The sequence below is a fragment of the Mobula hypostoma genome, chromosome 9 (genome assembly GCF_963921235.1).
Source record: "Mobula hypostoma chromosome 9, sMobHyp1.1, whole genome shotgun sequence".
NCBI classification, from domain to species: Eukaryota; Metazoa; Chordata; class Chondrichthyes; order Myliobatiformes; family Myliobatidae; genus Mobula; species Mobula hypostoma.
The window spans coordinates 59,337,136-59,360,819 of record NC_086105.1 but is presented as its reverse complement, the minus strand read 5'-3'; the positions used below and the strand labels follow the sequence as shown (position 1 = coordinate 59,360,819).

General features: G+C 40.4%; 1 protein-coding gene across 6 annotated transcripts in view; it reads left to right on the top strand.

The window, feature by feature from the left end:
• cep290 (centrosomal protein 290) overlaps positions 1-23,684 on the top strand; it is a 164,900-nt gene that overhangs the window by 84,696 nt on the left and 56,520 nt on the right. For all 6 annotated transcript variants that reach the window (XM_063058359.1, XM_063058357.1, XM_063058358.1 and 3 more), the window contains 10 exons: positions 815-926; positions 5,538-5,993; positions 10,109-10,273; positions 11,457-11,564; positions 13,218-13,352; positions 15,894-16,163; positions 18,011-18,118; positions 19,244-19,443; positions 19,931-20,144; positions 21,254-21,391. In XM_063058359.1, coding sequence (XP_062914429.1) covers positions 815-926; positions 5,538-5,993; positions 10,109-10,273; positions 11,457-11,564; positions 13,218-13,352; positions 15,894-16,163; positions 18,011-18,118; positions 19,244-19,443; positions 19,931-20,144; positions 21,254-21,391 — 1,906 coding nt within the window. The remainder of the gene's footprint in view (positions 1-814; positions 927-5,537; positions 5,994-10,108; positions 10,274-11,456; positions 11,565-13,217; positions 13,353-15,893; positions 16,164-18,010; positions 18,119-19,243; positions 19,444-19,930; positions 20,145-21,253; positions 21,392-23,684) is intronic.

Below are 23,684 nucleotides of genomic sequence, written 5' to 3'. Positions count from 1 at the left end.
ATCTGTGAATTTGTTGCCACAGATGGCTGTGAAGGTCAAGTCACTGGGTATAATTAAAATTGGTTCTTCATTAGTAAGGGTGTCTAAGATTACAGGGAAAAGGTAAGAGAATGGGATTGAAAGTGGAGCTAAGTGACAATGTGACAATCAGTGGATGAAAGGAGAGGGCCATGCATAGAAGGTCAGAGTCAGAGAAATGGGATAAAATTTATTGGAGGAGAAACTGATTGAAAGACAAGGGTTTCCCTCTAGTTCCTTCTGACATTTTGACTTTGTATATGAAGGGCCTAAAGCATTATTGATGTAGCCCCCCTGGCCACCCTCAGGGTCGCTCGGCTCTAGGGATCTAGGCATCTAGGGATCCCTACCACCCATCCCACAATCTCTTTGACCCACAACATTAGGGAGGAGATACACGAGCATCAGGAATCGGTAACAGTTTCTTCCCTCAGGCTGTGAGGCAAATGAATGCCCTGCCACCACCAAGGTCTCATCACTAGGACAGCAAGCTGTTTTCTGTTTACCTGTGCTACACACTACATGTATTTTGAATTATATTTATTAACTTATTTGGGTCATATTTCATTTATGTGCTATGTGTGATATAGTATGTTTTGTGGGTGTATCGTGGTCTGGAAGAACACTGTTTCGTTTGGTTGTATATATGTGCACTCAGTTAATAAACTTGAACATTTCATTAATCTCAGTGTATATTCAGATAACTGTAACTGAGAGGTACAGCTTTTAAATTGCACTAAATAATATATTTTCTGTAATATATCAATTGCATTAATGGAATTGTCGTCTTCCTCAGGCTGAGGGATGTTTCTGATGTAGCCAAAATGCAGATTGCAGCTTTGGAAGCCCGTCAGCAGTCCAGGGAGAAAGAGGTCGAGGCCCTCAGAATGCAAGTGCTGGATTACCAGGTTTGGACACATTTTGCATTCAACTTTTTTGTTAAAAAAGCATCTAGTGAGTCATTAAGAAAAGCACAGTAAAAGGCTCTGTCTTCTATTAATATTTCATGTGGTTCCTGCAAATTTTCAGCAACAGAATCAGGTTTATTATCACTGACGTATGTTGTGACATTTTTTTTTGTTTTCCGGCAGCGGTACAGTGCAATACATAAAATGTACTATAAATTATAATAAGAAATATACAATCAGTGGCCACTTTATAATGTTCACCGGTTCATTAATGCAAATATCTAATCAGCCAATCATGTGACAGTAATTCAATGCATAAAAGCATGCAGACATGGTCAAACCTAGCAGAAGTCCCTCCTTTACCCTACCCCAAATTAAGCAGTAGGCTGTAAATTATTTTTAGCTGCTCAGTTAGCAAAGCTTTTCAAGAATATGTCACTTGTGCAAAAATATCTCAAATAAATACTGATCTTAGTTTTGCTTGCAAATACACTCAGTGGCCACTTTATTAGGTACACCTGTACACCTGTGTTAATGCAAATATCTAATCAGTTATTCATGTGGTAACAACTCCGTTCATAAAAGTATGTAGACATGCAAGAGGTTCATTTGTTGTTCAGACCAAATACCAGAGTGGGGAAGAACTATGATCTTAGTGACTTTGACCGTGACGTTGGTGCTTGATGGGGTGATTTGAGTATTCCTGCAGCTGCTGATCTCCTGGGATTTTCATGCACACAGGCTCTAGGGTTTACAGAGAATGTTGCAAAAAACACAAAACATCTATTGAGCAAAAGTTCTGTGGGTGAAAACGTCTTGTTTTCTATGAAGGTATGGTCAAAAAAGCAGAGGAATTCTTACAGGACTGCTTTGAATCAGTGGGGTGGATAATATTCAGTGATTCATCTGTGAATCTGAATGAATATGTTACAGTTGTAACCAACTTCATCAAAACCTAAGTGGATGTGTGTGTGTCTTTGAGAACATACTGGCCAAACCCAGACCAAAAACTGTGGATGAGCCAGGAGATTCATGGACTGCTGAGGGCTAGATCTGTGGCATTCAAAACCGGTGATCCAGAACTATACAAGTAGTCCAGCTATGACCTACGAAAGCCAATTTTAAAAGCGTGAAAACAATTCTCATCGAAGTTGGAGATGAAGGTGGATACACATCAGCTCTAGCAGGGTTTGCAGACCTTTAATTCTTACAGGGTGAAACCTAACATCATAATGGCTGTGATGCTCCACTCCCAGATTAGCTCAATGCCTTTTATGCATGCTTTGAAAGGGAGAATAAAACTATATTTGTGCAAATCCCTGTGGCTTCTGGTGACTGGTAATCTCTGCGTCAGAGGGCAATGTCAGAATATCTTTTAAGTGAGTAAACCCTTCAAAGTATCAGGCCCTGATAGCATACCTGGTAGGATACTGAACACTTCTACCATTTGGTTGGCACAGGTTTTCAAAGACAGCTTCAATCTAATTGCTGCAGTTGGAGGTTCCCACCTGCTTCAAAAGGGTGACAGTCATACTGGTGCCCAAGAAGAGCAGGTTAAATTGCCTCAGCGACTGTGGCCCAGTTGTACTCACATATGCAGTGATGAAGTGCTTTGAGTGGTTGGTTATGGCCAGAGTCAACTCTTGTCTAAGCAAGGGCCTGAACCCACTGCAATTTGCCTATCACCATAACAGGTCTGCAGCAGTGCTGTCTCAGTGGCTCTCCGCTCGGCCTTGAACCACCTGAACAATAGCAATACCTACGTCAGGCTACTGTTTGTTGATCACTGTTCATCACATAATACCCTCAGTACTAATCAAAAAGCTCCAAAACCTGGGCCGCTAGATCTCCATCTGTAACTGGATCCTTGACTTCCCCATTGGGAGTCCAGTAAGTGCAGATCAGAAATAACATCTCATCACTGGCAATTCAACACTGGTGCCCCTCTTGGATGCATGCTTAGCCCACTACTCTACTCTCTACATCAATGACTGTGGCTAGGCACAACTCAAACGCCATCTATAAATTTTTTGACATAGCTAATGTTGGCAGAATTTCAGATGGTGATGAGGCATACAGGAGTGAGATAGATAAATTGGTTGATTGATGTCACAACAATAATCTTACACTCGACATCAGTAAAACCAAGGAATTGATTATGGACTTCAGGAAGGGGAAGGAGAAGTTGAAGGAACACACTCCAGTCCTCATCGAGGGATCAGCAGTGGAAAGGGAGAGCAATTTCAAGTTCCTGGGTGTCAACGTATCTGAAGTGCTATCCTGGGCCCAACATACTGATGCAATTACAAAGAATATGTGACAGCAGTTATATTAGGAGTTTGAAGAGATTTGGTATGCCATCAATGACTCGCAAATTTCTACATGTGTAGTGTGGAGAGCATTCTAACTGGTTGCATTCACCGTCTGCTATGGAGGTGCCACTGCACAGAAAAAGCTGCAGAAAGTTGCAAACTCAGACAGCTTCTTCATGGGCAGTAGCCTCACCAGCATCGAGGAAATCTGCAAGACAATGCCTCAGAAAGGCAACATCCATCATTAAGAGGCCTCATCGCCAAGACATGCCATCTTCTCATTACTACCATCAAGCAGGAGGTACATCAGGTTTCTGAACGGACAGTAATTCCATGTACTCTACCTCAATATTTTTCTCTCTCTTTTTCACAACTTATTAAATTGAATTATGTAATATATTAAAATATTATATATTATATTGTTGAGACTGTGAACGAAGTCACCAGAGAGACACTGAAGCTGGTGGATATAGAAGTCTTTATTCAGCCAAACAAACAGGAATTATACTGGAGACAGTCTTGGAAGGAGAGGCCTCCCTGACCCAATATTACATGATATTTTTATATGCTAAAGATCAAAGCTAACAGCAAGATGATTCCATTGTTACAATGTATCCATAAGAAATAGGAGCAGGAGTAGGCTATCTGACGCATCAAACCTGCTCCGCCATTCAATAAGATCATGGCTGATCTGACCATGGACTCATCTCCACCTACCTGTCTTTTCCCCATAACCCTTGTTTTCCCCTACTATGCAAAATCTATCCAACCTTGTCTTAAATATATTTACTGAGGTAGCCTCCACTGCTTCCCTGGGCAGAGAATTCCAGAGATTCCCCACTCTCTGGGATAAGTAGTTCCTCCTCATCTCCATCCTAAATTTACTCCCCCGAATCTTGACGCTATGCCCCCTAGTTCTAGTCTCACCTACCGGTGGAAACAACTTTCATGCCGTATCTATCTTCTCGATCCCTTTCATAGTTTTGTATGTTTCTATAAGATCTCCTCTCATCTTCTGAATTCCAGTGAGTACAGTCCCAGGCGGCTTAATCTCTCCTCATAGTCTAACCCCCTCATCTCTGGAATCAACCTGGTGAACCTCCTCTGCACTGCCTCCAAAGCCAGTACATCCTTCTTTAAGTAAGGAAACCAAAACTGCACGAGTATTCCAGATGCGGCCTCACCAGTACCCTATACAGCTGCAACATAATCTCCCTGTTCTTGAATTCAATCCCCCTAACAATGAAGGCCAACATTCCATTTGCCTTCTTGGTAGCCTGCTGCACCTGCAAACCAACCTTTTGTGATTCATGCACAAGCACTCACACGTCCTTTCGCACAGCAACATGCTGCGAGATTTTTACCATTTAAATAATAATCTGCTGTTCCATTTTGCCTTCCAAAGTGGATGACCTCGCAATTACCAACATCGTACTCCATCTCCCAGACCCTTGCCCACTCACTTAACGTATGTCTCTCTGCTATATCCACAATGCTTCCTTTGAATTGCATGTAATTTTCAAGCACCCCCATCTTCACACCAACCATCCAGACACCCAAAAATGAATGTTAATCCCCACTGACTCTGGACTGCATTCATGCATCTTTCATGCATCTCAGGTCAGTGGAGTGTTTCTTTGTTTGCAGTTGACTCCAGACTGCACCTCCAAGAACACCATTGTTCTGGGTGCATTTTGAACTCTTATTTACAATCCACATTCAGGTCTGAGGACTGGTTGCTGTTGAAATTAATATTTTCTATATACCATAACTCCAGAATACACCTTAACAATACAGTAAAATAAATATTTTTATGTAATTTAGTGCTTTATTATTACTTACACTGTACTGCTGCCACAAAGCAACATATTTCAAGACATATACCAGCGATATTAAACCTGATTCCTACTCTTATTTTGTTTGTTGACTGTCTCTTTCCACTGCTAACAAATTCTAACATTAATTAACATCCTCACTTTAAAGGGCTCTACAGCTCATTTTCTTGATGTTATTTATTTATTATTTATTATTATTATTTGGTTTTTATTTGCAGTTTGTTGTCTTCTGCACATTAGTTATTCATCAGTCTTTGTGTACTTTTTCATTGATTCTATTGCACTTCTTTGTTCTACTGTGAGTGCTTGCAAGAAATAAATCTGAGAGTAGTATATGGTGACAAGTAAGTACTCTGATAATAAATTTACTTTGAACACCATTAGCCAGCTGGGCACAAAATAAAAATGTCAGGACCACCATGACCACTTATTGAACCACTTGCTGTATCCATCTTTATTTTCAGGCACAGTCTGATGAGAAAGCTCTCATTGCGACACTGCACCAACACATTGTTGCGCTGCAGGTGAGTGAGACCGCTGCCGTCAGCAAGCTGGAGGCCTTTGCGAGCAAGCTGCAGAAAATGGAAGCCTGCAACCTGCGGCTGACGCAGAAACTGGACGAACGGGAGCAAGCCCTCTACTACGCACGGATGGAAGGCAGAAACAAGGCCATGCATCTGCGGCAGACCATCCAGTCCCTGCGCAGGCAGTTCAGCGGAGCCTTGCCTCTTGCACAGCAGGAGAAGTTCTCAAGGACTATGTTACAGTTGCAGAGTGATAAACTGAAGATCATGCAGGATGTTAAACTTGCCCAGGAGGAAAGGGCAGCAGCAGAGGACAAGGCACTAGAATTGGAACTGAAGTTGAAGGGACTGGAGGAATTGATTGGAACACTAAAGGATGCAAAGGGAGCACAAAAGGTTGGAAGGTTTTAATGTATGAATAACCTGGTTAGCAAATTGATGATTTTGATTTCTTCGTCATAGAGTACAACTGGTCAGAAACTGGCCCTTTGGCTCAGTTAGTCCTTGCCAAACTAGTAGTCTGCTTAGTCACATCGACCTACACCTAGACCACAGTCTTCCGTAACCTTCCATCCATGTACTTATCCAAACTTCTCTTAAATGTTAAAATCCAATCCGCACCTACCACTTCTGCTGGTACCCTGTTCCATGCTCTCACCACCAAGTGAAGAAGATCACCCTCCTGTTCCCTTAAACATTTCACCTTTCACCCTAAACCCATGATCTCTAGTTCTCATCTCACCCAACCTTAGTGGAAAAAGTTTGCTTGCATTTACCCTATCTATAACCCCCATAGTTTTGTATATCTCTATCAAAATCTCCCCTCAATCTTCTATGTTCTAGGGCAGGGGTCCCCAACCATTTTTGCATTGCGGACTGGTTTAATATTGATGATATTCTTGCGGACGGCCGACGGGGGGGGGTGGGGGGGTGGGGGGGGGTGTTCAAGTTCAACAGTGCACGGTAGGGAATGAGGAAAGGTGTAGCTGACCCATATTGTTTCATATTGCCAAATCATATCATTTCCTTGCACATCTTTGCGGTACTGGTCCGCAGCCTGGTGGTTGGGGACCACTGTTCTAGGGAATCAAATCATAACCTATTCAATCTTTCCCATTAACTCAGGTTCTCAAGTCATGTCAACATCCTTGTAAATTTTCTCTGCAATCTTTCAATCTTATTGATATCTTTGCTATACATACATGACCAGAACTGCACACAATACTCCAAATATGCCTCTCCAAAGTCTTATAAAACTTGAACATAATATCTCAATTCCTGTACTCAGTACTTTGATTCATGAAGGGCAATGTTCCAAAAGCTCTCTTTATAATCCTGTGACATCACTTTCAAGGAATTATGAATCTATATTCCCAGATCCTTCTGTTCTACACACTTCTCATTGCCCTACCGTTCACTGTGTAAGTCCTACCCTGGTTTGTTCACCCAAGGTGCAACACCTCACACTTACCTTATTAAATTCCATCTGCCACTTTAATATTTATAATGAACAGTTGACCTCTTATTTCATTGCTGTTAGCAGCACAGTTTATGTTGAAATGTGATCAGAGGTAATCCCAGCATTGATAGGAAAATGCTAGTTAAAAAAATTTGAACATAGAAAGCAATGTCTGCATTGCAACAGCTTGTGATTTGGAGACAATGCGTCTAATTGGCATGGTTCACCCAGTGTTCTGTATCAAACACTTTTCAAGTTGATCCAGTGGATTGTGGCCATTGAAATGCAGACCCATAACTACAACTACAACTTTTATTTACTTTCTCTAAATAAAAGAGAGATTTATTTTTCCCCTGGGAAATGGAGGATGATTCATAACAAGCTTATAGTGGACGTGGGGTCAATTTCAACATTTAAGAGACATTTGGATAGGTTCATGATGAAGGAGGTATGGAGGGCTATGATCCGGGTGCAGGTCGATTGGATTAGGCAGATTAGTGGTTTGCCACAGGCTAGATGGGCTGAAGGACCTGTGTTCTGTGCTGTGACTCTCTGACTATGATACTATGACGGTGGGACTAGGTGAGAGTAAGTGTTCGGCATGGACGAGAAGGGCCGAGATGGCCTGTTTCCGTGCTGTAATTTTAATATGGTTAATATGGTTATAATAATAAGCATTATAACTCAGTTACTAACAGCAGTCTAATATTAAGATACTGTACAGAGAAGGGAATTACCAATCACTACTAAAATGAGTGCTCACTCATGCAGCCTTCATTATATGATTTGTTTTTACTTTTTTTTTGTTTAGAAAAACAGTACAGTAACACACTTTCTAGCTCAACAAGCTCAAGCCCCCCCCCAGATACTCCCATGTGACCAATTAACCTACTAAACCTTGTGTCTTTGGAATGTGGGAGGAAACCGGAGCACCTGGAGGAAAGCCGCATGGTCGTGGGGAGAACTTGCAAACTCACAGACAGCAGCAGGAATTAGTGCTGGGTCACTTGGGTTTTAGTAGCTTCTGCTAATATTTTCTTCCATAATATTAATGCATTGGTGTCAGGCAAAGTATAGATTTGGATAAAGCAAAGTTGCAGTACAAGGAATAATTTTAACACCATACATTCTATATTTTTGTTCTGCATCCTATAACTTTGTAGATTTACACATAGATGAAATAGTTGCAGCAACTTGGATAACAATGACATTGCTTCTCTACATAATAGTGATGGGCGGTATTGAACAAAGGCACCATGGTAGGTGGGTAACAAAGTGACAGTGGACAAAAGCATCATATTTGAAGGATGATCTTTACCTCTGAAAAAGGCAATTAAAATCCTGTTGAATAAAAGTTAATATAAGATGGCAGAAAACAGTGTAAGCTTATTTATGGTTGTTAGTATACTCAATATTCTAAAGCTGGATTTAAAAATTGGCCCCCATCAAGGAGGTCCCTATACACTCCTATCCCTCATCAAAAAGCCCTCTATATGCTTCTATTTCCCATCAAGAAGGATTAAAACTCTCCAACAAAAGATTCAACCACTACATTCCTCCATCTGACAGAACTCGTCCTCACCTTCAACAATTTCTCTTTAACTCCTCCCACTTTCCCCAATCACCAGGGGTAGCCATAGGCACCCACATGGTCCCTAGCCATGCCTGCCTGTTTGAATGCATCCTAACTCTTCCTGAACTACATTGACAACTGCATTGGTGCTGCTTCATGCACTCATGCAGAGCTTTATCAGTTTCATCAACTTTGCCTTCGACTTCCACCCTGCCTTTAAATTCACTTAGTCTATTTCTGACACCTCTCTTCCCTTTCTCTGTCTCTCTCTATCTCCATCTCTGGAGATAAACTCTCTACTGACATCTTTTATAAACCTTTCTCCACTATTGATACTGCCCTTAACGACATCTCCTCCATCTCCTGGATATCCGTGCTCACCCCATCGTCCTGCTGCCTTAACAGTGGTAGAGTTCTCTTGTCCTCAGCTACCACCCCAAGAGCCTCTGCATCTAACGCATCAGTCTCCGCAACTTCTGCCATCTTCAACAGAATCTTTAGCTCCCTCCCCACTCTCCGCTTCTTATAGGGATCGCTCCCTCCATGATTCCCTAGTCCATTTGTCGTTCCCCACTAATGCCCCACCTGACAAACAAGCAAACAATGTCACAACAAACAAGAGAAATGCTCTACTTGCCCATTTACCTCCTCTCTTACCTCCATTCAGTGCCCCAAACAGTCCTTCCAGGTAAGGCAACACCTTAGCTGGAACCTGTAACCAGACCTTGTCTCACTTCACCTGAAACCAGACCTATGAATCTGTTAGGGTCGTCTGTAGTATCTGGTGCTCCCAATGCGGCTTTCTCTACATTGGTGAGACCCGATGTAAATTGGGGGCCGCTTTGTTGAGCACCTCCAATCCATCTGCCCAAAGCAAAATTACCAAGTGGCCCCATTCCCATTCCGACATGTCGGTCCATGACCCCCCCCCCCTCTTTTGCCACAATGGGGCCACTCTCAGGGTGGAGGAGCAGCACTTCATGTCGACTCCAACCCGATGACATGAACATCGATTTCTCCTTCTGGTAGATTTTTCCCTCCCAGTTCTCTTTTCTTCTATTCCCTACTCTGCTTTCTTACCTTTCCTCATCTTCCTGTCCCTTCCTCATGATGGCCATCATTCTTCCCTTTCTCCCATGGTCCACACTCTCCTATCAGATTTCTTCTTGTTCAGCCCTTTACCTTTCCCACCCACTTAGCTTCACCCATCACCTTCTAGCTTGTCCTCCTTCCACTCCCCCGTCTTTTTATTGTGGTGTCTTCCTCTTTACTTTCCAGTCCCGATGAAGGGTCTTTGCCCAAAACATCAATTGTTAATTCATTTCCATAGATGCTGCCTGACCTGCTGAGTTCCTCCAGCATTTTGTGTGTGTCACTCTTAAAAATTGGCTATTTATAGGCATGCCATTTCTGGTGATCTTTTCTAATTATTGGTTTTGTATTTAATTTTAATCTTGGAATTTATTCACTTTTTTTTAGGTAACGGAATGGCACAGTAAGATTGAAGAACTCCGTCTCCAAGACCTCAGAATGAATAGGTGTCTAAATAAGCAAAAGGAAGAAATAAAATACTTAACTAATATAATATCTGAGCAGGAGCACACCATCAATGATCTGGAGGAAGAGACAGTTCAGCAAAACAAGGTGAGTAGATCAGTCTTTAACAATTGTGGGAATTCAGAGATAGAAGAAAGAACAAGCTCCATCCTAATAGTTGTATGATATAAAGATAATTGTCTAGTTAATGAATCATTAAAATCAACCTATTTAAGTTATTCTACAATGAACTGATGCATTATCCAAGTATATCAAGTGATGGAGAGTTTTTAGGACTCTTTGATTCAATGTCAATTTGAGATTGACTTCGAGTTATGACTGACTGATTGACTGAGGAACATAGAGCATTACAGCACAGTACAGGCCCATCAGCCCACAATGTTGTGCTGACCTTTTAACTAACTTCAATATGAATCTAACCCTTCCCTTCCACATAGCCCTCCATTTTTTTCTATCATCCATGTGCCCATCTAAGAGTTTCTTAAGTTCTCCGGCTGTATCTGCCTCTACCCCAACCTGTAGCAGGGCGTTCTGCGCACCCAGCACTCTGTAAAGAAGTTACCTCTGACATCTCCCCTATACTTTACTCCAATCATCTTTAAAATTATATCCCCTTGTATTAGCCATTTCCACCTTAAGAAAAGTCTCTGGCATTCCATTCTATTCCTCTTATCATCTTGTAGACCTCTATCAAATCACCTCTCATCCTTCTTCATCCCTAAGAGAAAAACCCTAGCTCACTCAACCTATCTTCTTAAGACATGCCCTTTAGTCCTGGGAGCATCCTGATAAATCTCCTCTGCACCGTCTCTAAAGCTTTCACATCTTTCCTAAAAAGACTCGATCAGAACTGAACACAATATTCTAAGTTTGGTGTTATCACATTTTATAGAGCTCCATATTACCCCTCGGCTCTGAAACTCAATCCCCTGACTAATGATACCATACACCTTATAAATAACCCTATCAACTTGCATGGCAGCTTTAAGGAATCTATGGACATGGACCCCAAGACCCTCTGTTCCTCCACACTGCCAAGAACCCTATATTCTGCCTTCAAATTCGTCCTTCCAAAATGAATCACTTCACACTTTTTGGGGCTGAACTCCATCTGCCATTTCTCATATAATTGCTCATATAATAACTTATTCAAAAAACTTCTGTCTAATTTTATTTGACTGAATCAGTATTTTCACCTTCATCATCTCCCTTGGAAGTTTGTTCCATAGATTGATAAGTCAGTTTATATAACTTGCTATTCTCCCCACAGTTCCATGAAGAGCGCTTGCTGGCATGGGATCACAGAGAGTTGGAATTACAGCGTCAGCTGGATATGTACGAGCATCAAAGTAATGAAGTATTGAAAGCAGCTCTGAAGGTGAATCTTAGTCTTATGAACAATGTATGCAACTCTTATGATAAGTAAAAAATCATAATGATGCTTTCAAATAATCCTGTCAGCTTAAATGAGGGGATTCAACATTTTAAAGTACCTTGTACTTGTGTTAGGCAGAATGAATCAAAAATTCTTACAGGCATTATTCCTGGCTTCTGAACCTTTTGAAAGAATCCACGATTTACAATTGTTTAATGTCATTTCCAGTACACAGATGTAAAGGAGAACAAAGTACTGGTAATTGTTACTCCAGATCTGTTGCAGCACAAAAAAATGCAATAAAATAAAGAACACAAAAATAAAAAGTAACACAATAAATATAAATATATAAGATAGCTTGTATACATAGATTCATTGAAAGAGTTATCAACTTGTAACATTCATTTTTTCCTTCAGCCCTGCAAGTGTTTTATTTGATGTCTGAATCCCTTTAGGAAATTAAAGCTGAAAGTACTTAAGTACTTGCACCTTTGTTTCAAGTAGTTCTTTATAGATCACAGGTAAAGAAATTCTCCACATCCCTTAATGCTGCAATATCTCCACATGTTGAACTTGGGCTCTTAATTGATAAGTAACAATTGCTCCACAAGTATGAGTTAGTGTCTATCTCCAGTAAGAGAGGGTCTGTGGGTCTGTCCTTCCTTCAGCATAATTACCATTGGCTTGTTCCCATACCATCAATATTTTAGGTGGAAAAATGGCAGGTCACTACTACTGAGATCAAGCAAAAACTGTTGAGGCTAATTGAGCAGGTCAAAAACCTAGTATCCCATGGCAATTGATTTTCCAGAATTCTTGAGTTCCTTACCAAATGGCAGATTCACCACAGGGACAGGAGCAGTTCAAAGGTAGATCTCCCTACAATTTTTTCAAGAGAAATTAGGACCAAACAATAAAAGCTGACATGTTAGAACATAGAACATAGGTTATTACAGCACAGGAACAGACCCTTTGACCTACAATGTTGTGCCAAACTAATTAAAATAATAATTAAATGCCCAACTAAACTAATCACTTCTGCCTGCACAAAGTCAATGCCCCTCCATTTCGTGCACATTCATGTGCCAGTCTGATAGCCTCATGAACGTCCTTATCATATTTGCCTCCATCACCGTCCCAGGCATCCGCCACTCAAGAGGGAAAAAAAACAAGTTTGCCCAACCTCTCCTTGTAGCTCATACCTCTAACCTAGGCAGCATCATAACAAATCTGTTCTGCACCTTCTCCAAAGCCTTGACATCCTCCCATAATGGAGCAACCAGAACTGCTAACCACATCCCACATATTGTTTTCAAGTTTATTTTGCCAGTTTGCATAAACCTGTGAGCAGCAGTAAACAAGACTGCTGCAAATGATACCAAAATCTCCTATTTCTTTGGAATCCTGCAAAATTTATAATGCAGATGGCATTGGCCAATCTCTGCTCAGCTCCAAGAGAGTTAGCATTGTCTTTCTTTTGTTTAAAAATATTTGATAGATTGAACTGAATAAGAACTCTGCTTTTTGTGTTACTGGAAAAACATTTTCTGATGATGATCATTCTTTCTTTGGTAGATACTAAAGTGGTAAAATGTGACTGTAATATTTAACAGTTTTACAGTTTTACTGTAATAATATATGCTTAATTTCCTACAGTTTGAGGAAGCTACTGGTTCCATCCCAGACCCCAACAAGCCACTGCCAGAGCAGCTAAATGTGGCTTTACAAAAAATCAGAGAGCACGTACACACAATTCTACAAACCCAAGCAACTTGCAGGACTCTAGAAGAGGTAAAGGAAAGGCTTCAAGTTGAGAGTTTAATTTGTTAAAAATCTCGATAAAGCATACAACATCTTTTTATAAGCCACACAAAATGTTGCAGTTCTTCTAACATTTTGTGTGTGTTGCTTAAGATTTCCAGCATCTGCAGAATCTCTTGTATTTTTATAAAACCAGTTGGTTGCAACTATAGCATGAAGTAAATTAGAATAATTATGTGCTATGTTGTGGAGTGATAAGATGTGCCTTTGTATTTGCAGTTCCACACAGTAAAAACTGTACAAAAAAGGGAGGACATTGCAAGAGAGGATGCATGGTAAGCTAGAATAAGAAATACATTAAGGTCAGGATAAGGAGTTTACGAAGGTAACAATAAACACTAATATTTATGAAGTCCCTTTCAAAATATTCCTAACACAGGTAATGTAGTATTTCTGAATTGTTGCAAAATAGGAAATATGGTAGTCAACTTCTACATGGAAAGTTCCCACAAAAGGCAACGTGATAGTTGCCGAGAAGTCTGTTCTAATATCTTTGGTTCAGGAGTTTGTATTGATCAGAATGCCAGGGAAAACTTCCCTGTTCTTTAAAATTGGAAAAGATCCCATGATCCCAGAGAAAAAAAGAAACTGTCTTGACTTGATAACTTATTCAAGGACAATATCTCATTAACACAACTTACCTTGACAAGTATGCAAAAATGGTTACAGACAAAAATATTTTGAGATTTGTAGATTGTAGAAGAGGTCAATAACAGCAGGTGATTGGCGTATGGTCATTAACCTGATATAGGATGTAAGTGTTGGAATTAAGCAAGCTTTTACTTGTGTTGCTTGGTGCATGTGAGTTGATGAGGGAAGCTTGAAAAGAAACTCTGGAAAAAAAATTAAGATTGTCAAGATTAAGGCAGGGTATAGGACATTGCTTTAGAAGTGAAAGAATCTGCTTATGGTTACCATATACCTGTAGCTCTATAGGATAACATTAGTTTTATTTGTGACATGTACATTGAAACATCAAAGCATACAGTGAAATGCAGTGTTTGCTGTGGGAAGGTGTTCACATGCTGCACCATTCTTCCAACACCAACACAGCATGCCACAACTCACTAACGCTAACCGTATGAAATTTCTGGGTTGTGCGAGGAAACCAGAGCATTCAAAGGAAACTCACACAATTACAGGGAGAATCTACAAACTCCTTATAGGCAGTGGCAGGACCTGCACCCCAATTGCTGGCACGGTAAAGCAATGTGCTAACCGCTAAGCTACCATGCTTGCTTGGCCCTAAAAAAATATTATTTAGAGTGGTCAATCTCAGGATGTCTGAAGTGATGATTTAGGGGAAGGTGTATATGGGTGATAATGAAACCAACAGTTGACCAAAAAATAAGCACAATGAGAGTAAAATACTTATAGATCAACTTTAACATTATCACTTGTTTTTTGGCAAATTCATTCTGCAGTATTTCCGTGTGAGAAGTGTAAATTGTTAATGAACTGCCATCTGTCTAGCTTCACGTAGACGATGTACTTTGTATACCAAATCTTGGCCTTCCCTCCCACTTCCACAGAAGTTCTGACAGACTTGATGCACCTGTATATTACATGCATCAGTTCAGTTTAAAATAGGATAGGAAGGAATAGACAAAACAAACTAAATTACAAAATGGATTAGAATTCAAGTAATAGAAGAAACTGAATAAATCAGTATAATTGTAAAATAGTGTTATGCAGATAACTTCTCTTATCACAGCTTTGGTACATGGAGCTTAGAAAAATAGAGGGCTATGGGTAACCCTAGGTAATTTCTACAGTAAGTACATGTTCGGCACAGCATTGTGGGCCGAATGGCCTGTATTGTGCTGTAGATTTTCTATATTTCTGTTTCTAACTCTGAGCTGATTCTGCAACCTACAGATTCATTTTCAAGGACTTTACAACTAATGTTTTCAGAATGTTTTTTATTTGCAGTTTGTCTTTTCTGCATTTGTTTTTTTTATCAGTCTTTGTTTATGTGTAAACATGAGATTCTACAGATGCTGGAAATCCAGGGTAGCGCACACAAAATGCTGCAGAAACTCAGCAGGTCAAGTCCTGGTGAAGGACCTTGGCCCGAAACGGCAACTCTTTACTCCTGTTGCCTGACCTGCTGAGTTCCTCCAGCAATTTTGTGTGTGTTGCTTTTGTTTTTGTATAGTTTTTCATAAATTGCATTATTTCTTTATTTTTCTGTAAATACCTGCAAGAAAATTAATCTCAAGGTAGTATAAGATGATGTGTGTGTGTGTGTGTGTGTGTGTGTGTGTGTGTGTGTACACACACGTACGTACTTTTGGTAATAAACTTTACTTTGACTTTTTAACTTTGGCTATTTTAAAATAGGTCTGCAACCTATAAAAATTATGAAATTTATTCATCATTGATGTTCTGCTCGAATCAAATTCTGTTAGAATGTATTTCTGGAAGAAATTCTGTACTTTGTTTAACAGATCTTAAGTAGTATTATGTTCAATGGATTTTGAAATCACAGACACATGTTTATCTTCATAGAAACTTAAAGAGAAGGAAGCAGCACTGTGGAAGGCTGAACAGAACGTGCTGTCCAGGGACAAAGTTATAAATGAGTTGCGACTACGCCTCCCTGCCACAGCTGATCGAGAGAAGGTGATCGCTGATCTCAGCGCGAAGACGGAGCATGAGGAGGAAAGCAGAAAGGCCCTGAAGGTTGCTCATCAGACTATCAGAAACCTGCAGGCCAGATTAGATCAGAAGGAAGAAGTCCTACAAAAGTACCAGCGGTTGTTGACAAGAGCTCATCAGGTTAGTGAATTTACTTTGGTAGTGCAAGATGGAGTTTGCATTTGTATAGTAGTTGTTGTTATTATTATTTGGGGAAATACTAACCTCCTGACATACCAGTATTGTGGGAGTACTTTCAACATGCATAAGAACATAAGAAATAGAAACAGGAGTTGGCCATCTGGCCTATCAAGCCTGCTCTACCATTCAATAAGCACGTGAAGAATCTGGCTGTGGACTTCGCTCCAATTACCCTCAATTCCCCTGCTATGCAAAAATCTATCTATCTGCATCTTACATATATTTAATAAGAGAGCCTCTACTGCTTCTCTGGTCAGACTATTCCAGAGATTCAGTACTGTCTGGGAAATGCCGTCTCTCATCATCGCGATCTAAATCTATTGCCCCAAATCTCGAGGCCGTGTATCCTAATTCTCATCTCACTTCAGATTCAGATTCATTTATTTATCACATATACGTAAAACATACAGTGAAATATGCTGCTTGCATTAACAACCAACACGACCCAAGAATGTGCTGGGGGGGCAGCCCGAAGGTGTTGCCATACACTTCGGTGCCAATATAGTATGTCCACGTTGTTTAACAGAATGCAACAGGCAACAAGACAACAACAGCAAAACAATCACCTTTCCTCCCACCCAACCACTCTCACTTACACAGACAGTTGTCCAATCCCAGGACAGACCTCTGGGCCTTCAGCCCTCAGGCTTCATCATCAACACTTCCGATTGACCTTTGGGCTTCAGTCTTCTCTGTCAGCTCTCTCCAGAGGAAACAGCTTTCCTGCCTCTTTCTATATTTTATAATTTTATAGGTTTCTATAAAATCCCTTCTCATTCTTCTGAATTCTATCGAGTACAGTCCCAGGCGAACTTAGTCTCTCCCCATAGGTTAATGTCCTCGTGTCCGCTTGTACACCACAGTGATTCAGGAAGGTAACAAATTGCCATCTTCCCAAAGACAGTTAGGGATAAATGTTAATCTTGCCAATGACATTGACATACTAGATATGAATGAAGAAGGAAGGCAATCTCCTTTGGTTGTGAGATAGTGAGAAAAAGCCATTAATTTTGAAATACTCATCATTAATAATACTTTCTTTAGGCAGATCACAGAATACATTCTAACTGAGAGAAAATAAAAAAGATTATGGCATCTTTTTTAAGGGAAAGGGAGGTAAATATTTGAGGCAGAACTTGATTCAAATGGTTTGAGAAGTTGATTCAATCATTGGAGGCTGGGGGAAAGACCAGATAGAAGTTTATAAAATTATGAGAGGCACAAAGAGGCAGCCAGTATCTTTTTTCCCAGGGTTAATATGAGAGGGTGTATATTTAAGATGCGAGGTGTAAAGTTCAAAGGAGATGCGTGGAGCAAGTTCTATTTTTACACAGAGTGCTAGGTGTATGGAATGTACTGCCAGGAGGGCTGGTGGAGGCAAATACAATGAAAGTGTTTCAGAGGCTGTTAGATAACCACAGTGTAAAGAGAATGGAGGGATATGGACATTGTGTAGACAGAAGTAATTAGTTTTAGGCATTTCATTGCTAGGTTAATTAATTTGACTCAACGTCTTAGTCCACAGGGCCTGTGCTCTACTGGGCTGCACTGTTCTCTGAACTGTGGTGGGGAGAGAATGGTATATTGTCTGGATTTCTTTGGCAAAGAAAAAGGAAATGGGTGAATAATATTTGATGTAAAATTCCCTGATAGATATGAAAGGAATGTCAGGAAGCACTTTATTTCAAAAACTCGGTCTTGATTGTTCAAACTTTAATTACTTGAGAGCCTTGGGTTAGAAATCAATCAAGAATCCAACACTTATATTTTTATTTTATATTTAACAGGACCAAGAAGAAATTGCAAAGAAACATGAAGAAGATCTTAAAGCTTTGCATCTTAAATTGGATTCATATGCAGATGCATCCTTAAATAAATTTAAAGAAGCTGCAGTGGTTAGTTTTTTTTTACTTGCTCATTTCATTTCATTTTGTCAGTGACTTAATGAGATATTGTCTAGATTTCTTTGGCAACCAAAAGGAAATGAGTGAATAATATCATTTGATAATGAAGTTCTCTGGATATGAAAAGAATGTCAGCAGTAAATATTCTAAAGCTTATTGTTAATTGTTCAAACTTTAATTATTTGAGAACCTTAAGTTAAAAATCAATCAATAATTTTGTTACCTGTTGTTTCTTTATTTAAAAACAAATTAATGTATTTTCATTGTGAGGCTAATTTAGTTTTATGGTTCATTCTGCTGAGAATTAATGAGCTTTTCTTAAAATAAAAAACAAACAGAATTAACAATAATTATATTGATGTGACACTTTTAAAATAGTAAATCATGCCCTGGTGCTTCATGGGAGCGTCACAAAAAGAAATTTTGACACCAAATCCAACACAAAGCATTCAGAGAGATGATGAAAAACTAGCTTATTTAAGCTATAAATATATACCTTGTGCTGTTTGTGGTGAATCGTTACAGAGGTTGAAATGGCAGCCTCAACTTGTGGATGCTGAAGGTTGTCCTCAGCAACTGTCCCTCTATGATCATTCCTCTTCTGATCAGGAACAATTAGAAGGTTGTTAAATGCGTGGAATGCTTTACTAGTGCTGGTGGCAAATGCAAGAACATGAGGGACATTTAAGAAACTCTGAGATAGGCACATGGAGGATAATACAGGAGAGAAGGGTTAGATTGACCTTGGAGTAGATTAAAAGGTCGACACAACATCATGGGCCGAAGGGCCTATGCTGTCCAGTAATGTTTTATGTAATGATACAGTATGTAGCGACATCTCTGAAACTCTGAAACTTGACATTGGAAGAACTTGAAGTGCAAAACTATCTGACCACACCAGTGATTAATCTAATTGATGAAAATACCCTAATTCTAAGCGGAAAAGGAATGTTGAGATCTCAGATATTGCAACACAAAGCAAAAGCATTGCTAATTCAGGCAGCCATTAGTTTTGGAGGGAAGTATATATACCATTTTGGATAGGCACCCTGGAAACAGTGGAGCATGGAGATTTGGGCCTGTAAGTACTGAAGCAATAACATGTTGTTGAAACAGGAGCTGATGAAGAAACCGGCCCTCCCTGTTGTGACATCCAAACATCTAGTCCGCCTGGCAGAACTGGAACACACAGTGGCCGAGCAGGACCACTCACTGTCGACACTGGTGGACAAATTGAAAGCAGCAACCACTGAACTAGAGAAACAGAAGGATATTACAGAGTTGAAAATGAGGGAAAGCGAGACTGAGAAAGCAAGGCAAGTTCTTGGTGTACTTTTGCCATTTTATAGTTTGCAGACATAGCATATAAACAGAATTAAGCCATTTGGCCTATCGAGTCTACTCCACCATTCAATCATGGCTGATTTATTTTCCATCTCAAACCCATACTCCTGTCTTCGCCCTCTAATACTTGGCTCGAAGTGCATATTGATTATTTCCTATATTCACACGGTAATCTCTTCACGTGCCACAGTCTGGAATCAGAATCAGATTTATTATCACAGACTTAGATTACATGAAACTTGTTGTTTTGCGGCAGCAGTACAATACAAAAAAATCAATAATTCAATTAAAAAAGAATAACTATGTAATGTTAACGGGTTCATGGACTATTCGGGAATCTGATGACGGAGGCTTTCTAAATAGAGTGCAATCAGATTTCCAGCAACTACAGACTCTCTTGTATTTGGAGTGTAGTCAAATACTGGACTATCAAAGATTATTTTAATGTCTTATTTCAAGACTTGAAGAGAAGCATGCTGCTGAGCTGAAGGAGCTCCACAATGAAGCCAGTGAACTAAGGAGCAGCAATTTGGAGATGGCAAAGGAGGTGCAGTACTTGCAAACTGAGCTGGAAGCCCAGAAACAGGCTAATACGAGAGCACCCACCACCACTATGAAGAACTTAGTGGAAAGGCTAAAAGGTCAACTTGCCTTGAAAGAGAAACAGCAAAAGGTAGGTGTTAGAAAATATGGATGAGCAAAGTATTGGCTTAGTTTTGATTGCCTGCATTTTATTATTGTGTTACCTGGTTGACAGTAGCATCTATAGAATCTCTCGTGCTTTAACAAACTGCTTTGCTATGGGGTGAAATTCCAATGAAAAAGATGAAGATTAGTTTCATTTGTCACATGTACATTGAAACATCAAAACATACAGTGAAATGCATCGTTTGCATCGGGGAATATGCTGGAGCAGTCTGCAAGTGTCACCAAGCTTTCAGCACCAACGTAGTATGCCCACAATTCACTAATCCTAACCCACGTCTTTAGAATATGGGAGGAAAAAACCAGAGCATCCAGAGGAAACCCAGGCAGTCATAGGGAGAAGGTTGAAACTCTTTAGAGTGATGGGAATCAAACCCCAATCCTAAAAATAGGCCAAATTGATGTCATTTCTTTCTCTGCCTTGCGCTGTCAACCACTCTTGTAATTTTCCCTTATCGCACACATCTGCTTACACTGGACGGACTATATTAAACATCTGCTATTACTATGGAGAACAATCACAAATATGCAGCTTAAAATGTACTAGGCACCAAATTATTTTGTACTGTTGAATAATTACTGATTTACAAGTTCAGAATCAGGTTTAGTATCACTGGCATACATCAAGAAACTTGTTTTGTGCTAGCAGTACATTGCAATACATGATAGTTTTAAAAACTATAAATTATAATAAGAAACATTTTAATATAAATTACAATAAGGAAAAAAATATTGAGGTAATGTCAGTGGGTTCATTGACCATACAGAAATCTGTTAACGGAGGGGAAGAAGCAGTTCCTAAAACATTGAATGTTGTCATCAGGCTCTTGTACCTCCTCTCTGATGGTAGCAATGAGAACAGGGCATGTCTTGGGTGATGGGGAGGGGGGTCGTTAACGATGAATGCTACTGTTTTTTTAAAGGAAGTTAGTTGTTAATAATTGTGGAAATCTTTTCCAGCCAGAACCTGTCACAATTTGACTTGCCACTGCCGCTGCCTTTGTATGAGGGAGTTATAGAATTTAGACTTTAAAGGCATCTAGTAATTTTTTTTTATTTCCGTTCTCTACCTTACAGGCTCTGAGCAAGGCACTGTTGGACCTTCGAGCTGAAATGACCTCTCATGCAGAACAACAAATTATTTACCAGGCCTCACAAAAAGAGGGACAGCTTAATGTTCAGCAGATTGTTGACAAGCATACTAAAGAACTGAGGGTAAGCCACTGATAAATAATGCCAAGATCTCTATTCATCATGTTAATCTGTATACCCTTTTCATTTTGTCTTTTTTTCCTCAAGCTGCAGCAATAAACCTGTTCTAACTTGCAAGTGTTTAGATTTTTGTGTTTGCTTAGAACATAAAACCTTTGTTTGCTTGTATAGCCATTTCCCAATCAAGACGGCCAGTAGCCCAGACATTGAATAAGAAGGCTGCAAGAGTGTCTGGTACAAATAGGTTGCCTTTTTGGAGTAAGTAAAAATCTGCGCAAGCACAAGTGAAACATTCAGTTTACCCTCACTCATAATATTCCTGATCTAGCCAGCAGGCAGTGAAGAGAAGGAGAGAATGGTCTGTGCATAGATTGGAGTCACTGTGGACCGTAACATAGACCTGCCTTTATCTTCTAGGCGTTTGTGGTCCTAGGGACTGATCTTTTGGACCAGTTTTCCTGCTTCCATTTTGACATGTCTACACGAATCTAAATCAATAAATTATCTGCGAAATTAACTTGCAGGTCAGTAGAACTCATTTGGACTGATAGAGAAAATATTTTTCTCAAGGAGGGAGGATGGGGGGGCAAATTTAGAGATTTCAGATGTAAGAATGTCTCAAAAAATATAAGGAAGGAAATTTCAGAAGAATACCCTTTAACCAAGCAGGTACTAAGATCTTTATAGCTTGCAATCACAAGGTATTGTTGAGGTAAAAAAAATAGATCACCTTGAGAGAAGGTGGGTAAATGCTTCCTTAAAGTTAGTTCTGTGGGGTTGGATAAGGGTAGAGTAGGAGGTGCAAGAAGGGACAACAGTAATTTGGACTGACCTAGAATTTAGAATTTTATCTCTTACAGCTATCTCACAACATGAGGGAGGTAAAAATCTTTATGTTGTGTCTCCGTCGCTATGTGCAAACAATAAGGAAAGGGAATTGTAGGAGGATATTGCCCAAACACTAAAATTGTATACATAATTGTTTTGTATCCATGTATGTACAGTCAGATATGCAATCAGATCAATGTGTATTGATAAATTTGCTGGGCTGGTGAAAGAAGCTGTCCCATAGCCAGTTGATCCTGGCCTTAATGCTGTGGTACTGTTTGCCAGACAGAAGCAGCTGAAACAGTTTGTGGTTGTGGTGCTGGAGTCTCCGCTGATCCTCCGGTCCCTTTTTACTACCCGCTCCAGTAAATGACCTGAATAGAGGAAAGTTCACATCGACAGATGCGCTGGGCTGTCCGCACCACTCTCTGCAGAGTTCTGTGATTGAGGGAAGTACAGTTCCGTACCAGGCAGTGACACAGCCAGTCAGGATGCTCTCAAACAGGAGCTGAATCAAGAGGTGGCCATAGTTAAAACCATCCACTGTTGGTCCAACCAATCGGCCTCCATGCTGCAGGACTGCTTCGATGACGTCGACTGGAATGTCTTCCATGGTAAAGATATCTCCAAGTTCACTGATGGAGTCACGTGCTTCATCCAGAAGTGCATCAACAACGTTGTCCCCCAGAAGTCGGTCAGGGTCTTCCCGAACCAGAAACCCTGGATGAATAGTTCTGTGCAAGCAGCATTTACAGTGCGACATCGAGCTTACCTCACTGGAGATCAACTAGAGCTCAAGAAAAGCAACTATAATCTGCGCAAAGCTATCACGACTGCGAAACAACAATATAGGGAGAAGATTGAGTCAAGATTCACAATGAATAGCACACATGACTTGTGGCGAGGGCTGCATACCATCACAGACTTCAAAACCAAATGTTGTGGTGCCACCAACATCACGGCCTCCCTCCCAGATGAGATCAATCGCTTTTATGCTCGGTTCGATGTCGCTACGAAAGTCACTGCTACAACCTGCAACCTGGTCATCTCTGAGGTTGAGGTATACAGATGTTTCCAACAAGTGGACAGTTGCAAGGCTGCTGGACCAGATGGCATCCCAGAGCGAGTACTTGAGATGTGCGCAGCACAACTGGCAGGTGTGTTTACAGACATTTTTAATCTCTCTCTCTCTCCCAGGGCAGAGTGCCCTCCTGCTTCAAATTATCCACCACTGTCCCTGTACCAAAAAAGATCAAGGTAACATGCCTGAATGACTGGCGTCCTGTCACACTCAGCTCAATACTAAGCAAGTGCTTTGAGAGGCTGGTCATGGATTACATCTGTAGCCTGCTACCACCCAGACTGGAGCCCCTACAATTCGCCTACTGACACAACCGATCGACAGATGATGCAATAGCCACTGCTCTGCATACCATCCTTACACATCTGGAGAAGAAGGATGCTTATG